This window comes from Notamacropus eugenii, chromosome 3, assembly GCF_028372415.1.
Source record: "Notamacropus eugenii isolate mMacEug1 chromosome 3, mMacEug1.pri_v2, whole genome shotgun sequence".
In the NCBI taxonomy this organism is placed as follows: domain Eukaryota; kingdom Metazoa; phylum Chordata; class Mammalia; order Diprotodontia; family Macropodidae; genus Notamacropus; species Notamacropus eugenii.
Genome location: NC_092874.1, coordinates 314,373,134 through 314,390,215, shown reverse-complemented (window position 1 = coordinate 314,390,215; position 17,082 = coordinate 314,373,134). Strand labels below are relative to the sequence as shown.

Sequence of the window (17,082 nt, the reverse complement as noted above, 5' to 3'; positions counted from 1 at the left end):
TAAACATAAATTGTCCAGGTTAACAGAAAAAGAAATAGAGTACTTAAATAACCTCATCTTAGAAAAAGAAATTGGATAAGCCATCAGTGAACTCCTTTAGAAAAATCCCCAAGGTCAGATGGATTCAGAAATGATTTACACCAAACATTTAAAGATTAATTCCACTATGATGTAATCTGTTTGGAAAAATAGCAAATAAGGAATTCTATTAAATTTCTTTTATTACACAAATATGTGCTGATGCTTAAGCCAAGAAGAGTCAAAGCAGAGAAAGAAAACTATGGACCAATTTCCCTAATGAATATTGATGCAAAATTTTTAAATAAAATATTAGGAGGTTACAACAGTATATCCATCACAAAGATGTCAGTATGAAAAAATTTTATGCCAGGAATGCAGGACTGGTTTGGTATTAGGAAAATTATTAGCATAATTGACCATATCAATAACAAAAACAAAAAAAAAATCATGATTATCTCAATATACGCAGAAAAACCTTTCCCAAAATACAACACTCATTCTTATTAAAAACTCTGGAAAGCAGAGGAATAAATGGAGCTTTCCTTGAAATGGTAAGTAGTATCTATCTAAAACTATCAGTAAACATCATCTGTAATGATGATAGACTAGAAGCCTTCCCAGTAAAATCAGGGGTGAAGCAAGGATGCCCATTATCACCACTGTTATTCAGTATTGTACTAGAAATTCTGGCTATGGCAATAAGAGAAGGAAAGCAATTAAAGGAATTAGAGTAGGCCTAGAAAAAATAAAACTATCATTCCTTGCAGATGATATGATGGTATACTTAGAGAAGCCTAGAGAACCGATTTAAAAACTAGATGAAATAATTCACTTCAGAAAAGTTGCACGATATAAAATAAACCCCCATTAAATCATCAGCTAAGTCTAGTAGCAAGAGATTGAAAGATAAATTCCATTTAAAATAACAGAAAACAATATAAAATGCTACAGAAACAAACCCAGTAATTATATGAACACAATTACAAGGCACTTCATACAAATAAGGTCAGATCTGAATGGTTGGAGAAATATTAATTGTTCATGGGTAGGCCAAGCCAATATAATAAAACTGACAATTAATTTACTTATTTAGTGCCATTTCAACCAAACTACCAAAAGATTATTTCATAGAGCTAGGAAAATAATAACAATTCATCTGGAAGAACAAAAAGTCAAGAATATCAAGGGTATCAATGAAAAATAAAAGAAGAACATGGTTTAGTTGTAGCAGATCTCAAACTATTACAGAGTGGTAATCATTAAAACAGTCTGGTACTGGGGAAAAAAGAGTGGTAGACTGGTGGAATATGTTAGATACATAACATATAGTCGTAAATGACCATAATAATCTAGTGCCAAGATTAGAAGGAAAGTAGATAACTGGGGAATAAATTTTATAGCAAGTTTCTCCGATAAAGGCCGCTTTTCTCAAGTATATAGAGCAAGTCAAATCTATCTACAAGAATGCAACTCAGTCCCCAATTAATAAACAGTCAAACGATGTGAACAACAATTTTCAGAGGAAATCAGAGTTATCTATAGATGTGAAAAAATTCTCTGAATCACTATTGATTAGAGAAATGCACATTAAAACACTTCTGAGACACCACTTCACCCCTGTTGGATTGCCTAATATGACAAATGTTGAAGGAGATGTGGAAAAATTGGGACGCTAATACATTATTGCTGGAGTTGTGAACTGATCCAACCATTCTGGAGAGGAATTTGTAACTATGGTCAAAGGGCAGTCGAAGTGTACATACCCTTTGACCTAGCAATACCACTACCAGGTTTATATTCCAGAGATTAAAAAAGAAAGGAAAAGGACTTATTTATACAAAAATATGTATAGCAGCTTTTTGTGGTGGTGAAGAACTGGAAATTGGGAGGATGCCTATCAACTGAGCAGTGACTAAACAGGTTGTGATCTGTATTGTGATGGAATACTATCATGCTCTAAGAAATGATGAGCAGGGTCCTTTCAGAAAAACCTGAAATGAGCAGAGCCAGGAGAATATTGTACATAGTAATAGCAATATTACATGATAATCAGTTGCGAATGATTTAGCCATTCTCAGCAATACAGTGATCCAAGGCAGTTCTGTAGGACTTATGATGAAAAATACTATCCACCATCAGAGAAAGAACGGAGTCTGAATGCAAATCAGAACATTTTTAAAAAATTTTTCTTGGTTTTTTTTGCGTGTGTGTGTCTGTGTTTTCTTTTGCAACATGGTTAATAGGGAAACATTTTGCATGACTGCACATGTATAATCTTTATTAAATTTCTTGCTTTCTCAAGGGAAAGGGGTAGGGAGAGAATTGAGAACTCAAATTTTTTTAAATGAATGTTAATTGTTTTTATTAGAAAAAAATGAAATTAAAATAAAAACATTCACAATTTAGTATAGAAATGGTTCCAATTCAACAGCGAAAGAGAATAGGAATATAAAAGGGGAGGTTAATAAAAGCAGGAATTTAGTGTAGAAATACTTCAACCTCAGCAGGGAGAAAGATAAGGAAAGGAAAGGAGATCAGATAGTTAAGAAAGGATAATACTGGAAGGGGAATAGTGGCCAGGAAAACAAACTTTATCCTGTTCAGGGAGGACTGAAAGGAAAAGAAAAGAAGTGGAAGGTAAAGGAATGTCCCTCAATTGGAGAATGGCTGAACAAATTAGGATCTATAAATGTATTGCATATATATTTTCAGAGAATCTTGGGAAAACTTGTGTGAAATGAAGCAGTGAAGTGACCAGAATCAAGAGAACAATTTATATAATAACAAGAATATTATAAAGAAAAATAACTGAAAAATATGTAAACTCTGACAATAACAAGAATGAACCAGGGCTTCAGAAGACCTAAGATAAAACATTTACCCCTCTCCTTACACAGAGATGAAATCAAGGTGTAGAAAGACATATACATACATGGTTGGTTGGTTGGTTGGTTGGTGTCCTTCCTTCTGGAAGAGGACCAAAATGACATCACCATGATAAAGTGAAGTTTCAGTGTGTATGACTGTGGCGATCAGAGCAGTACGAGCTCAGAATGCCCTACCATAGATTGGGCATAGATAATTCGTGTAAACATTTGGAGTGGTTACTCCAAATTTGCACATCCTATGTTTACTTTGTGCTGTCTCAATTCTGCTTTGCTCATAGAGCACAGCACCTTTTCCAATGAGGGCACACCATGCTGAGCAGTCCTGTGCCAGTGTCTCCTATGTCCCACAATCAAATCCAGAGTTCTTGAGAGTGTCCTTAATATCGCTCCTTCCAACCACCATGTGATCACCTGCCCCATTTGAATTCTCCATAAAATAGTCTTTTTTGGCAAGCATGCTTACATACATATATACATTACATATATGTAGTATTTATACACACACACACACACACACACACACACACACACATAGCAACTGTGTGGATTTGTTTTGCTGAACTTTGCTGATTTGTTGCAAGGGGTTTTATTTTGTTTTGTAATGAGGAAAAGGAATCAGCAATGGCGATGCAAAAAAGTTATGAAAAAATCATTGAAACTTTTTTTTTAATACATACATCAAGTTCAGAAGGAAGTACAGACAAGCAGGGCAGTTCTGAAAGTAACATGTTAAATATATTCCATAATTTTTTTTAAAGGAAGTTGTACGAAATAGAGATTGTTTCATATACAGGCCTTTTTATGTTCTGCTTTTTATGTGGAAATGCTTACCTTTTTTTGGTTTTAAGTCTTCAAAATAAAAAAATAAAGATTAACTGGTATACATACATACATATATATGTATATATATATACATATATATGTATATATATATACATATATATGAGAATGTATAACAGGTAGTTCATGGATCCTACTGAAGATTTTCATTGTTACATTACATTACTTTTAATGGCTTTATAGGATCACCATCAGTATGTGCTTGGGTTGTAGATAGTTAACCACTATTTGTATTATATTCATTGTAGCATAGTTTGCCACAAATTATGTAAACTTCCTTAGGCAGCAGAATATCTACACCCTATCTTGACAGTTGGTATACAGGATTGGGCAACTAAAAGCTGAGTGATTGATAATCAGAAATACTTTGGCCACACATTGGAATGAATCATGAATCAGTGCAACATAGCTGTAAGCTAATGGGGAATTGAAATAGCACCTGAAGGATAGAGTTGGCTTGCAAGACAGCAAACTAAGTCTAGGAAGCAGAGGCACATTATTACTAGGTTTTACAGTTGCTAACTAAAGGACGGATTACTTTGTGAGTGATGTGGGATTGATTTCATCTTTCTAGCCTTGCTGAAAATAGCAATCATCGTCAGCAGCATTATCTTAAAAGACAAAGTTCAGTGATACTAGCTTAAGAAAGATAGTAGCCATTCAAATTTTGCCATTATTTTGCGAAGTCAAAGAAAAGTTATGGCTACAGTTGCTTAGAAAATCAGAGCAATGGTACAAATTTAAGCCTACGAAACATGTTTGTTTTTTTAAATTGCCAATTTAGCACGTCACATGCTAACCTTGATTTTTCTTTATATTGTTGGAACAGAGCAACCCCACAAAAGGAAGAAGACCTTGCAATCGATTGAAATTGAAGATCGGATAGAATCTCTAATATGCAGAGTAGGAGAAAAGGTATGAACTATCATAGATAAATATCAAGTTTTTTCTAGTGACCATATACTGAATAGTCTGAATCTTAAGAACTTGATCATTATGTACCTGCATTTTTTAGAAAAAGCTGTTGTAGCATCATTTCTTTTTTTAAAAATAAATCTTTTTTTATAAATTGATTAATTTTTAGTTTTCAACATTCACTTTCATAAGTTTTAAATTTTCTCCACCTCTTTCCTCTCCTCCCTCCCCAAGATGGTGTGCAATCTGATATAGGCCCTACATATACATTCTTATTAAACATATTTTCACTTTAGTCATGTTGTATAGAAGAATTTTAATGAATTGGGGAACTATGAGAAAGAAAAAACAAAACAAAGAAGAGCAAATAGTATGCTTCAGTGTGCATTCACACTCCATAGTTCTTTCTCTAGATGTAGACAGTATTTTCCATTATGAGTCTTTTGTAGTTGTTTCAAGTCCTTGCATTGCTGAGAAGAGCTAAGCCTGTCAAAGTCAATGTAATGCCAGTGCCATACCCATAGAAGCTGCTATGAATATGCATGTGTATTTCCAGGGTAAATTCGCAAAATATAATAAACTCTATTCCCCAAAGGCAAAACTGAAATATTTATTTGGGACTTTATTAGGATACCAGGAGGTAAGATTTAGCAGGATACTTATCACTAATCCAGGGAGTGGCCTACATGTTATATCTTCTTTCTGTCATGCCTACCACAAAAACAAGTTCCCCCAGATAAACTCTTCCATCCTCCCACTCCCAGCTTGCTGCTCTCTCTCTGGTCTGCCTGTTCTCACTCTCTGCTCCTGCACTCACTCTCATCCCTCTCACTCTCTCTCTCCTCTCCTCGCCTTGGGCAAGCTCCTCCCACTCTGAGCTCCATGTGACCACAGGCTCCATGTGATCATAGGCTTCATTCATAGGCCTATTAATGAGTAGGGAAGATCTTCCTTTTCTCTTAACATTATAATAAGTCATCATACAATATGACTGTTTACTGTGTATAGTGTTCTCCTGGTTCTGCTCATTTTGGTCTGCATTATTTCATATAAGTCTTTCCAGGTTTTTCTGAAGTCTTCTTGCTCATCATTTCTTATATTCCATTACGTTCGTATACCACAGCTTGTTTAGTCATTCCCTAGTTGATGGGCATCCCCTCAATTTCCAGTTCTTCCTAAATATTTTTGTAATGGGGGTCCTTTTCCTATTTTTAAAATAAATCTATTATTAATTTAGTACTGTGTTTTTATAAAGATTGTTTCATATATTGAAATGCCTTATCTGGGATGCACATAAAAGAGAGCTGAATGTATTTATTGTTTTTGTTTTGTTTTTTGTTGTTGCTGTTCTTAGTTAAAAAGCATTCAGATATTATGTACAAAGCACTGTGCAAAATGCTTGTAGATACAAAACCAAATAAGCTATAGTACTTGTCATTGAAGAGTTTATAATCTGGTAGAGGGGAATATAACATAAACAAATAAGCAATAATTGTGTAATATGTAATAACAGCAAGAGAACAGAATATAATAAAAAGGGTAAGAGAAATACAAAGTGCACTCAGGCAAGCAAGGCGTCACTGAAGGACTTTGGTAAAAGGATAGAGAAGAGCTAGCAGAGGTGGATGGAGAGAGAAAAGGTGACCAGATGTAGGTAACAGTTTGAGTAAAGGAATGAAGGTAGTGGATTATACGAGGGACAACAAATAGTACAGCTGGAACATAACATTTATCGAGAAGAAGAATGTGAGATAAGGCAGGAAAAGTAGGGGGGCACCAGATTGTCAAGTGCCTTGAATCCCAAGTTAGAGTCTCAGTTTAATTCAGTAAAGTAGCAGAGAACCATTAAAGAGTTTTAATCACCAAAGAGCTGAATCAGATTTTTTTTCTTCTGAAAAGTTCTTCTGATTGTTGTGTTAACAGTGGATGGAAATGGGAAAAACTATAAGGCAAGAGATAAGCTAGGTGTCTTTTGCAGTGTTCAAGGCTGTAGTGGTAATGAGAGCCTGCACTGAAGTGGGGACAGTTAGAGTAGAAAAGAAGAAAGTCATTGCAGAGGTAAATATAAGCAATCTAGAATGAAGAACGCAGGATAACAAGTTTTGAATGCAGTATAGTGAATAGTTAAGGAAGTCGGCAAAATCTTGTATAAAGTTATACTACTAGTGAATATCCAAGCCAAGCTTTCCTGGACTTCCAATTGATTGTTTTTCTGCACTTTATTCTACTGCCTCTCCTCTGTTACTTATGTCTGTGGTTCCACTAGTTCATTTGTGGCTAAAGAATAAGGATTATCTTTCTTTTCCTATTTTTTTGGGCAAGGGTTTAATTAAATTTACTAAATACCTACTACATTCAAAGAGCTAAGAATACAAATATAAAAGTAACTTGGTGCAATAAAAATACTTGCTAAATTGTTAGTCTTAGCGTATAAGCTTGAGTCCTAGCTCTGCTATTTAAGTCATCAATAAGTCAAGTTAACAAACATTTCTTAAGTGCCTGAGTATTTGCCTGGCACTGCTAAATGCTGGGGATACAAAGAAAGGCAAAAACATACATAACAAAACAAAGCAAAGCCCAAAAGAAAACCAAACCAAAAAAAAACAAAAAACGGTGCTTGTTCTCAAGGAACTCATAGTCTACCTGCATGCACAGAGACAAGTCACTTAAACTCTAGGCCTTGATTTCCTGCTTTCGTAACCCATAAAAAATTGAGATTGAATTAGATGACCTCTGTGATCATCTCCCTCTCTAGATCTCTGATGCAATGGCTTGTGTTCAAAGAGCTGTATTTTACTGGAGATATACAACACCCACACCTTTCCCCCGTTCCTCCCCAGAGATGTAAAAATAAAGGACACGAAAGATTAGAACTGGAACTGTGAATTCACTGGTATTTATATCAGAGCTTTCTGTATAGCTTAAGTCTGGATTATGGAGAAGGTTGTGTGATTTGACCAGGGTCATCCAGCCAGTATGTATAAATAGGGAGAAATGGTACCAGTTCTGCCTGGCCCTGTACGCTCTGCCATGGTGCCTCAGAAAAGAAAAATTTTTTTTTGCAAAACAAATGAAAAGCAGCTTTAGGTTGGAAAGAGCACAAAAGACTACTTGAGGTGCTTCTGTGCAGGTATTGGTTGCTTGGAGACAATCCTGAAGTTGCGGTGTCAGGTTAAATGGCTCTATATCAGAATCATCTGATCATAGAATCACAAATTTAGATCTGGAATAGATCTTAGAGGCCATCTGGTATAGTCGTGGAAGTCATCTGTTTCTTCCCATTGCAAATATAAAGTTGTCTTCAAGCAACCACTTGCCTGCACCTTAGGATTTAGTAATCACTCACTTCTGAGCAGAAACCTGGAAAAATTAACTGACTAGACATCACATAGAAAAGGACTATCTTCTTTACATTTATTCTGTACAAAGCCTGCCATGCTACTCTCTACTTTGAAAAACGTTTCATGGTTATTGTGAAGAAAATCATTATCATTGATTTACTAAATGGAATTATACAAAAAACAGTGCTTAAAATGTCCATATCCTTTCACCCAGTGCTAGCTATATACTTCAAGAATGTCAGCGTTAAAAAGAAAGCCTCTGTATACATCCAGGTATTTATAGTGACACTTTCTGTAGTAGCCAAGCATTGGAAACAAAGTAGACTTTCATCAGCTAGAGGATATGCCTAAACAAACTGTAGTACATGAATGTCCTAGAATATTATTGTGCTGTGAGAGGTGACAAGTATGATAAAGTCAGAGCCTTCATGGGAAGACACACAGATGGACACAAAGTCAAGTAGAAAAACATTATATACAATAATTACAACAACATAAAAAGAGTTGAAACTGCATGCTATGAAATTGTAATGACCAAGATTGGCCCAAAGAAGAGATGAGACTGTGCCTTCTGTTTTTTAGGGAGTTAGGTGATTATGGGTGTGGAACATTGTAGATGATGGCAGACTTTGTTGATATGTTTATTTTTGGAGGTATTGGAATTTGTTGTTTGGGGTTTTTTTTCTCTTTATTATAAGAAGGTGGAAGAGAGAAGGAATGGGATACATTGGAAACTTTGGTAATATAAAAACAAGTGATATCAATAAATATTTTTCAAAATTGATTTATCATTGAGGCATAATACTGCCTTTTCTTAACATAATTTTAATTTGGTCTCCCTTTAGAGTACTTTCTCATTGGAAAGCAACCTAGAAGGCTTAGCTGGTGTTTTGGAGGCTGATCTTCCCAACTACAAAAGCAAGATCCTAAGAATTCTTTGTACAGTGTATGTATGCAAAGGATGTATTTTTGAATAATAACATTTTACCTACCATGAAAATGCTTTTTAAGCACTTTTGTAATTCATGGTTAACTTTCTATAATATTTTAGTTGTAAAATATGGAGCACATTTTATTAATAACAAAATCATAATTTTCTGAGTGTAAAATATAAAAACCTTATAAGCCAAACTGTTTTTTTCAAAGAATTTTTTAAAACACTTAGAATTAATCTCTTACATGTTTTGTATGTCAGATCATGAATGTAAACATGTGTTTGGTTTTTACCTCAGTGCACGTCTGTTTCCTTTGAAATTGACGGTTTATACGACGTTGGTTGGACTACTTAATGCCCGAAATTACAACTTTGGTGGGGAATTTGTGGAAGCCATGATTCGTCAACTTAAAGAATCTTTGAAAGCAAACAACTATGATGAAGCTGTGATTTTGGTAAGTCTGGTTTTGGTTTGGTTGTACTTTTTCAGAATTTGGGTGGTAGAGGAGAAAGGATGAGAAGTGTAGTGTACAAAGGTAATTTTATTTCTTTTAATTTTCTTTTTTTACTTATCCTTCATTTCATATTAAACCTCACATTTGCCATGATTACAGTTGTAGTGAATAGCTTTCTCCTGGAAGTATTATTGTAATTCCCAAAACAAATTAAGAACTTTCTCTTAAAAGTAATAAGATTTCAAAGAAATTGTTGAGAAGAAATTCTTCCTTATAACTGAAGTTATTTTCTTCATTGACTGAAATATACCTAGAAAATATTTCAATCCTATGCTCTCTCTTAAGCCTCCTGGAAAATGTAATCTTTTTAATGGGAAAGTACTTTAATGGATCTGAGATCACATCTATATGGGTATTGCCAGTGTTGGAGATTATAGCTTATCCATACTATCTGAGACTCCCCTTTGATCAAATTATTTTTGATGTCCTTTGTAATCCAGCCCTACTGTTTTTACAAATGAAGAAACTTAGACTCAGAGTGTTTAAGTAATTTGCCTAAGATCCATGTGTGGTAAATTGGCAGAGCCACTTACTTCAAATCCAGTACTCTTTCTAATTCCTCATATTACCTTTTGTCTGGGCCTTCTTCAGAGGTTGTGCATCCAGTGTGCTGAACTGTTGTTTCAAAATTGATTTGTATATGGCTTTGTAATATGTTTTCCCCAGGCCACTCTTTTATTTCTCCCTCCCTCCCTCTTTCATCTCTTTTCAACAGCAACAACAAAACTTAACATAAATGTGCATAGATCACCAAACAAATTCTGACGCTGGCCATGACTAAAAATGTATGTCTCTCTATTTACATTCTTCACTGGCTGATGAGTCATATGTTTCATCTTCAATGTATTTGTCTTGTGGTTTATCATTAAATTAATGTTCTAAATTCACTTGGTTGTTTTTCTTTATAATGTTGTTATCAGTATATAAATCGTTCCCCTTGTTTGCTCTGCTTTCCATGAGTTCATAGATGTCTTCCTAATATAGCAAAATGGCATTTCATTATGTTAATATACCATAGTTTATTTAGATATCCCTGATAAGAAGACACCCGCTTGCTTTCTAGTTTGGGGCTACTATGAAAAGAACTGCTATAAACATTTTTGTACATATTGATACTTTTCCTCTTACTTTAATCTCATGAGGTTTACACCTGGTAATGGTACAGCCATGTCAAAGAGTACATATAGTTTAGTAATTTGGGGGACTTTTGGAACTTCCAGATCATGTTCAGAATACCTGGACCAGTTTACAGCTCCACTAGTGTGCCTGTTTTCTTGTTGTTCCTCCAATAGTTGTCATTTTCCTCTTTGCCAGTCTTATGACTGTGAGGTGGAATCTTAAAGTTGTTTTAGTTTGCATTTCTGTAATTATCAGTGATTTAGAGCTTTTTTTTTGTATGGTTGATAATTTGGATTTCCTACTTTCAAAACCACCTGTTCACATTCTTTGGCTATTAATCTATTGTGGAATTGTTCTTAGTCTTATAAATTTGTGTCACTTCCACTTATATCTTGGCTATAAAACCTTTAACAAAGAAACATACTGCCAAGATTTTCCCATTTACCAGTTTTCTTTTTTGTTTTTACTCCATTAAATTTGAGTGTGCAAGAACTTATTATTTTATATAAGCAAAATTGTCCATTTTATCTTGCATAATCCTCTCTGTCACTTGTTTAATTATGAACTCTTCCCATATTTATATTTCTGTAAAACAATTTCTTTCTTGTATCCATTTGGACTTATCTTGGTATATGGTGTGACATATTGATCTAAATCTAATTTCTGCCAGACTGCTAATAGTTTGCCATAATAGTGAGCTCTTATTCAACTAATTGGGGTCTTTAGGATCATCAGATGCTACACTGCTTTGTTTGTTTGCTTGCTTGTTGTATAAACAGTATGTTTCACCAAATGATTACTGCTTTGTAATTTAATTTGATGTCTTATACTGATAGATTGTCCCTTACTAACCACTTTTTTTTTTCATATCACTCTTGAGGTTCTTGACCTTTTGTTCCTCCATGGGACCTTATTTTTTCTAGTTCCATAAAATATTTCTTTGGTATTTTGGTGCAGAGCTGTATAAGTAAATTAAATATTATAATTTTTATTGTAATAGCTTCACCTACTCATAAGCAATTAATATTTCTCTACTTATTTAAATGTCTCTATCTCTACATAATGTTTTACACTTGGATTCATATAATTCTTGGGTGCATCTTAAAAAATAGACTCACAAATATTTCAGAGTTTCTATAATCATCTTGAATGGATTTACTTTTCTAGCTCTGACTGCTTGCTTTTGTTTGTTGCTGATGTGTTACGTGGATTCATTTTGTATCTTACAACGTTGTTTAGCTTGTTTCATTTTTTTTTGTCTAGGGTTTTCTAAGTAAATCACACTATCTGCAAAAAGTGTGGTTATGCTGATTCCTTCAAATTTCTCTTTCTTGTCTTTATTACTGCAAGTAGCATTTCTGTTTAAATAGTAGTGGTCATAGGTGTCCATGTTGGTCTTATTGGAAAGGCCTCTAGTTTTTCTTCGTTGTATATAATGTTTCATTGGATTTAGATAGATTTTATTTGTTACCGTAAGGTCTGTTATACTTTATAGGGTGAAGAGACAAGTGCTGATTTTGTCAAAAATCCTTTTCAGCATCTGTGTTTTTTATAATATTTTTAACAGAATTTATTTTATTTATTATCTTTATATTGAACCAACTATGTATTTCTGGTATAAACCCAATGAGATCATATTGTATAATCTTTCTAATATATTGTTGTAAACTATTTGTTAATATATACATGTATATTTTTTGCCTTGCAGGTCCATTTTTTGTCAGACCTTGTGAATTGTCATGTAATAGCTGCTCCATCAATGGTAGCCATGTTTGAAAATTTTGTAAGCGTAACTCAGGAAGAAGATGTACCTCAGGTAGGAGGAGTACTTAATACTTCAGTGTTATAAAACTTTTCTTATATTCTTATTTTCTTCTTGCCGTAAACCATAGTGGGTAGAAAAACTGCTGAAATTAGAGTCATAAGAAGTAGATTTTAGCTGGGACAGGAATCCTAGATTCTGATTCCAACTCAAATTCTCTGTTCTGTCGCAGCATGAACATTTGTAATACACTGAAGTTTTATCCTGTGTACCTTAATAACTGAATATTATAGCATTGTATAGAAAAATAGCTCATATTTTCTGATTTTTGTGCTTATTTCCTCCTAGTGCTATATTAGCTCCTTGAGAGCAACAACTCTTTTGTGGACTTTTGTCTCCCCACCACATGTCACGTAGTAAATACTTTTTGAAATGAAGTTGAGAAATCTTTATGTAATTTTAGGGCTTGATTTAAATGACAAATCAAAAATGTACAACTGGTGTTTCCAAAAATCCTCTGGATTGGCCACATTTCCTTCTTGGGCCCTAGGCAGTCTCCATTTGGGATTCTTTTATAAGAAAAATGAAAAGAAGATTTTTTTTAAGTTACTTGTATTTTTTAGATTTATTTATTTATTTTTAGTTTTCAGTAGACAGTCCCACAAGATATTGAGTTGCAAATTTTCTCCCTTCCCCCTACCCCAAGACAGCATGCATTCTGATTACCACTTCCCCCAATCTGCCCTCCCTTCTGCCACACTCCTCCCTTCTCTCATCTCCTGCCCCTCTATTTTCTTGTAGGGCAAGATAGATTTCTGTACCCCATTGCCTGTGTATCTTATTTCCTAGTTACATGTAAAAGCACTTTTTAACATTTGTTTTTAAAACTTTGAGTTCTAACTACTCTCTCTCCCTTCCTCTCTCCCCACCCAACCCCACCGAGAAGGCAAGCAGTTCAGTAGAGGCTGTACCTCTGTAGTTATGCAAAACACTTCCATAACAGTCATATTGTGAAAGACTAACATATTTCCCTTCATCCTATTCTGCCCCCCTCCCCCATTTATTCTACTTTCTTTTGACCCTCTCCCTCCTCAAAAGTGTTTACTTCTGATTACCCCTGAAAAGAAGATTTTAGAAGCACATTGTTAAACACCTTTTTTTTCTTTACTATAGGTACGACGTGATTGGTATGTGTTTGCATTTCTGTCATCTTTGCCCTGGGTTGGAAAAGAGTTGTATGAAAAAAAAGATGCAGAGATGGATCGCATATTTTCCACCGTTGAAAACTATCTTAAGTAAGAATGCAGCCAAAACTAGTCTTTCTTGTAAAGGAAAAAGGTTTTGGTTTTGGGGGGTTTTTTTGGTTTTCTTTTTTGTTTGGGTTTGGTTTTTTTTTTTTTTGGCTAATTTTCTGATGTGATATGCTGCCATTTTAATTTAATATCCTTTAATTTTATGACTTGTTTGGTTTCTCAAAAGCAGAGGTTCAGTTAAAAAAAGGTACAAAGTAGACAAAGTGCTGCCTTCTCACTCCTTTTGAAGTGTCTTACTAGAATGAAAGTGGTTTTAACTAAAATTTTTCATTTTTCCAAGCATTTTTTTTTAAACTTTACCTTTTTCAACTTCACACATCTTCCGTAGAATCACAGAATATTAAAACATTGCCCTAGAGGTCACATAGTCCAGCCTTTTTTCACAGATATAACTCAAGTTCAAAAATATGAAATGAGTTACCCAAAGTCATACAGTAGTGAGTGGCAGAGCTGGCATTTAAACCCACGTTTCTGGTCCATGTCTAGTCATCTTTCAAGGCTGACTTTCTTAAGGTTGTATCATGACCCATGTCTTACAATCCTTACTAAAGCACAAATGACTGTGATTTAATTCCTTAGATCTCAAAATTGTAGATGAGATCTGAAACCCAAGATCTGAAATTGTAGACTTTCCTAGGGAAAATTTTTTGCTATGGGTTAGGCTTTTTCATTTTTCTTTTAAACTATAGCATTAGGAGGGAGGAAGAAAATGGAGTATTCATGTTATTTTGTACTTCCTCTTGGGATGGTGAGTGGGTTAGAAAGACTGGGAGGATCTGAGGAAGCAAGAAGCACCTGTGAGGTTCTTCAGAGTTGTATTCAACAGTGTGACAAATGATATATTGAGTATCAATTATGTACAAGACCTTTCTATGAGATGCAGAAATTAATAAGATACAATCTGAAGAACACTAGATTCATAACCTTGGGATGAACCTATAACCTTGTTATTTTGGGAGCCCCTGGCTTATGACAGGTTTTTCCTTTTCTGTAGGTATTGGAAGCAGGAATAGAGTTGGATAAATGCTGGAGGCTTGGGACCAACTTGATTTTAGACAGGAGTAAGCTTGGCCCAAGATTGTACAGGAAGGTGGTGGTGGAAGGATGTACAACTTCCCTTTTTTCTTCCCTCTCAGGGCTATTTCTCCCAATGTGCTTGATCTAAGCCAAATAAAAGTCATACTAGTTTGTCAGTTATGAAGTACTTCTTTATACTTAATTGCCAGGAAGAAAAATAACATATTGAACTTTCAGTTGGTTTGAAATTTAACTTTTTGTTTTATTTAATTTTGACATAAAATTCTTTTTTTTTTTTTCATAAAATTCTGAGTATGGCTAGTTGACTGTTGCACAGCATTTTGCTAATAAGCTTAAAATTTGCTATATATCAAATATATATGTATATATTTGACATATATTTGATGATATCAGAAGGATGTTCTTAAATTGCTTGTTTAATATTTTCTGGTACTAGTAGCCATGGACAAATTGTAATAGATACTTTATGTTTTCCCAATATCTGGTCATAATTATCCATTTTTTGTTTGTACTTCTAGAAGACGTCAAAAAACTCATGTTCCATTATTACAAGTATGGACTGCTGATAAACCACATCCACAAGAAGAGGTAAATTTAATTTCATTCACTTTTAATAAAAGAATGGTCAGTTAAATTAGCTTTGTGTATCAGGAAAAGTACTATGCTGGGATTCAAGATTTGGTTCTGGTGCTAACCTTGCCACTTCATAGTAGTGTGACCTTTAGCAAGTCATTGAAGCTTTGAGCCATTTATAAAATGGGGGGGTCAGATTAGATGATTTCTAAGATCCCATCCAGCTGGTCAGTCTTTAGCATGATATATCGGATATGTGGGACAGAATACTATCTTGGATTCAAGATGACTTGTTTTGAATCCTGCCTTTGAGACTGTTTCCTCTATATCTATAAAATGGGAATTGTTGTGCCTCTCAGGATTGTTGTAAAACTGAACTTAGATAATACATGATTAGATTTTTAGGTTCAAATTAGATAATAAAAATTAATACCTCCTTTAGACCAACTCCAGAAGCCTGTAACTTAAATTGTAGAGGAGTCACAATTTTATCCATGTATGGAGTTCCCACAGCAGTGAAATTCCAGATCCCCTCCCTTTTCCCCTCCCCTCCAGATGACATCAGATTGCAAAGCCTCCATTGAAGGCCTCTGCCTTGCATGGTATTTATCCATTAGTTGTTTCTCAAAGGCTGTGACCATAGCACAGGCTCTGATAGGCTTACCAAACTGGTAAGTCTTCAAAGTATGAGCCAATGATAAACACCTCACCCTCTTTTTGCATCCACCTGACTATTTGAGAACTAGAAAGGATCTCAGGCTAATTGCATTCAACCCCTAATTTACATAGGAGGAAGTTCTTAAAGTGGCTTCACATTATTTATTGGACCATATCCAACTGCTTAGCTTGATGTTCAAGGTCCCCCATTAATGATATGAAATCTTAGACCCTTAGAACTGGAAGGGACCTTAGAGATCATCTCGTTCCACTCACATTTCACACATGAACAAATAGGCATCAGTAGTGATATGGATGTGGGCAAGTAGCTGTTGGCAGCCAAGCCCACACAAAAACTTGCTGTGGTAACTCTTTGCTCAGTGTACGCTAGTCCAGAGTCCATCTTGCTTACTAGAGGCTTTTTTCACTGTTGCTTTGAAATACCCTCACTAAAACAGACCAGTAGATGTCCTATTCACTCCCACTTCCATATATTCATTGTTTTTATTTCTCTCCACTGATTTAAAATGTACTTTAAGCAAGGCAGGGCCTTGAGGCACCGTGGTTTAGTCATGTCTAGTGGATGTAGCAGTGCGTTTGTATTTAGAAGACCTCTGAGTTTTAGTCCCAGCTGTGTTGTAGCTGTGTGACGTTGGGTAAGTTATTCGTGAAATGGGGTCAAGATGAGGGTCAAATGAAATAATAACATTTTAGTAGTATATATTAAAGTTCTTTATAAATTACAAAGCATTGTAGAAATATGGCATTATTAATTCCCATCTCAGTTTCTGCCTCTTTCATGATGAGCTATGAAATTACTGGTCATTTAATGCACACATTGCTTTGTGTACTTTTCTTAAGTATTTCATATTTGTCTCTTTGGTTTCTGAAAGAAACTAAGTTCCTCAATGGATGGTGTTGGTATGTTCTACATCTGTATACTCCCTCAGGGCTCAGCCTAGTTATAGACACAGACACATATGTACTTATGTAATTGAAATAGACATTTTGTGTTGGAGATGTGGGAAAATTGGAACATTAATGCATTGTTGGTGGAGTTGTAAAGTGATCCAACTATTCTGGAGAGCGATTTGGAACTATGTCCAAATCCTATAAAACTATGCCTATCCTTTGATTCAGCATTGGCACTACTAGATCTATATCTG

At 34.8% G+C, this 17,082-nt stretch overlaps 1 protein-coding gene across 1 annotated transcript in view; it reads left to right on the top strand.

Annotated features, from left to right (window-relative positions):
• Window positions 1-17,082, top strand: part of NCBP1 (nuclear cap binding protein subunit 1) — a 69,339-nt gene that overhangs the window by 16,596 nt on the left and 35,661 nt on the right. Inside the window, exons 2-7 of the mRNA XM_072596717.1 lie at window positions 4,579-4,664; window positions 8,851-8,951; window positions 9,238-9,394; window positions 12,282-12,389; window positions 13,509-13,630; window positions 15,205-15,274. Of these exons, the coding sequence (XP_072452818.1) occupies window positions 4,579-4,664; window positions 8,851-8,951; window positions 9,238-9,394; window positions 12,282-12,389; window positions 13,509-13,630; window positions 15,205-15,274 (644 nt within the window). The remainder of the gene's footprint in view (window positions 1-4,578; window positions 4,665-8,850; window positions 8,952-9,237; window positions 9,395-12,281; window positions 12,390-13,508; window positions 13,631-15,204; window positions 15,275-17,082) is intronic.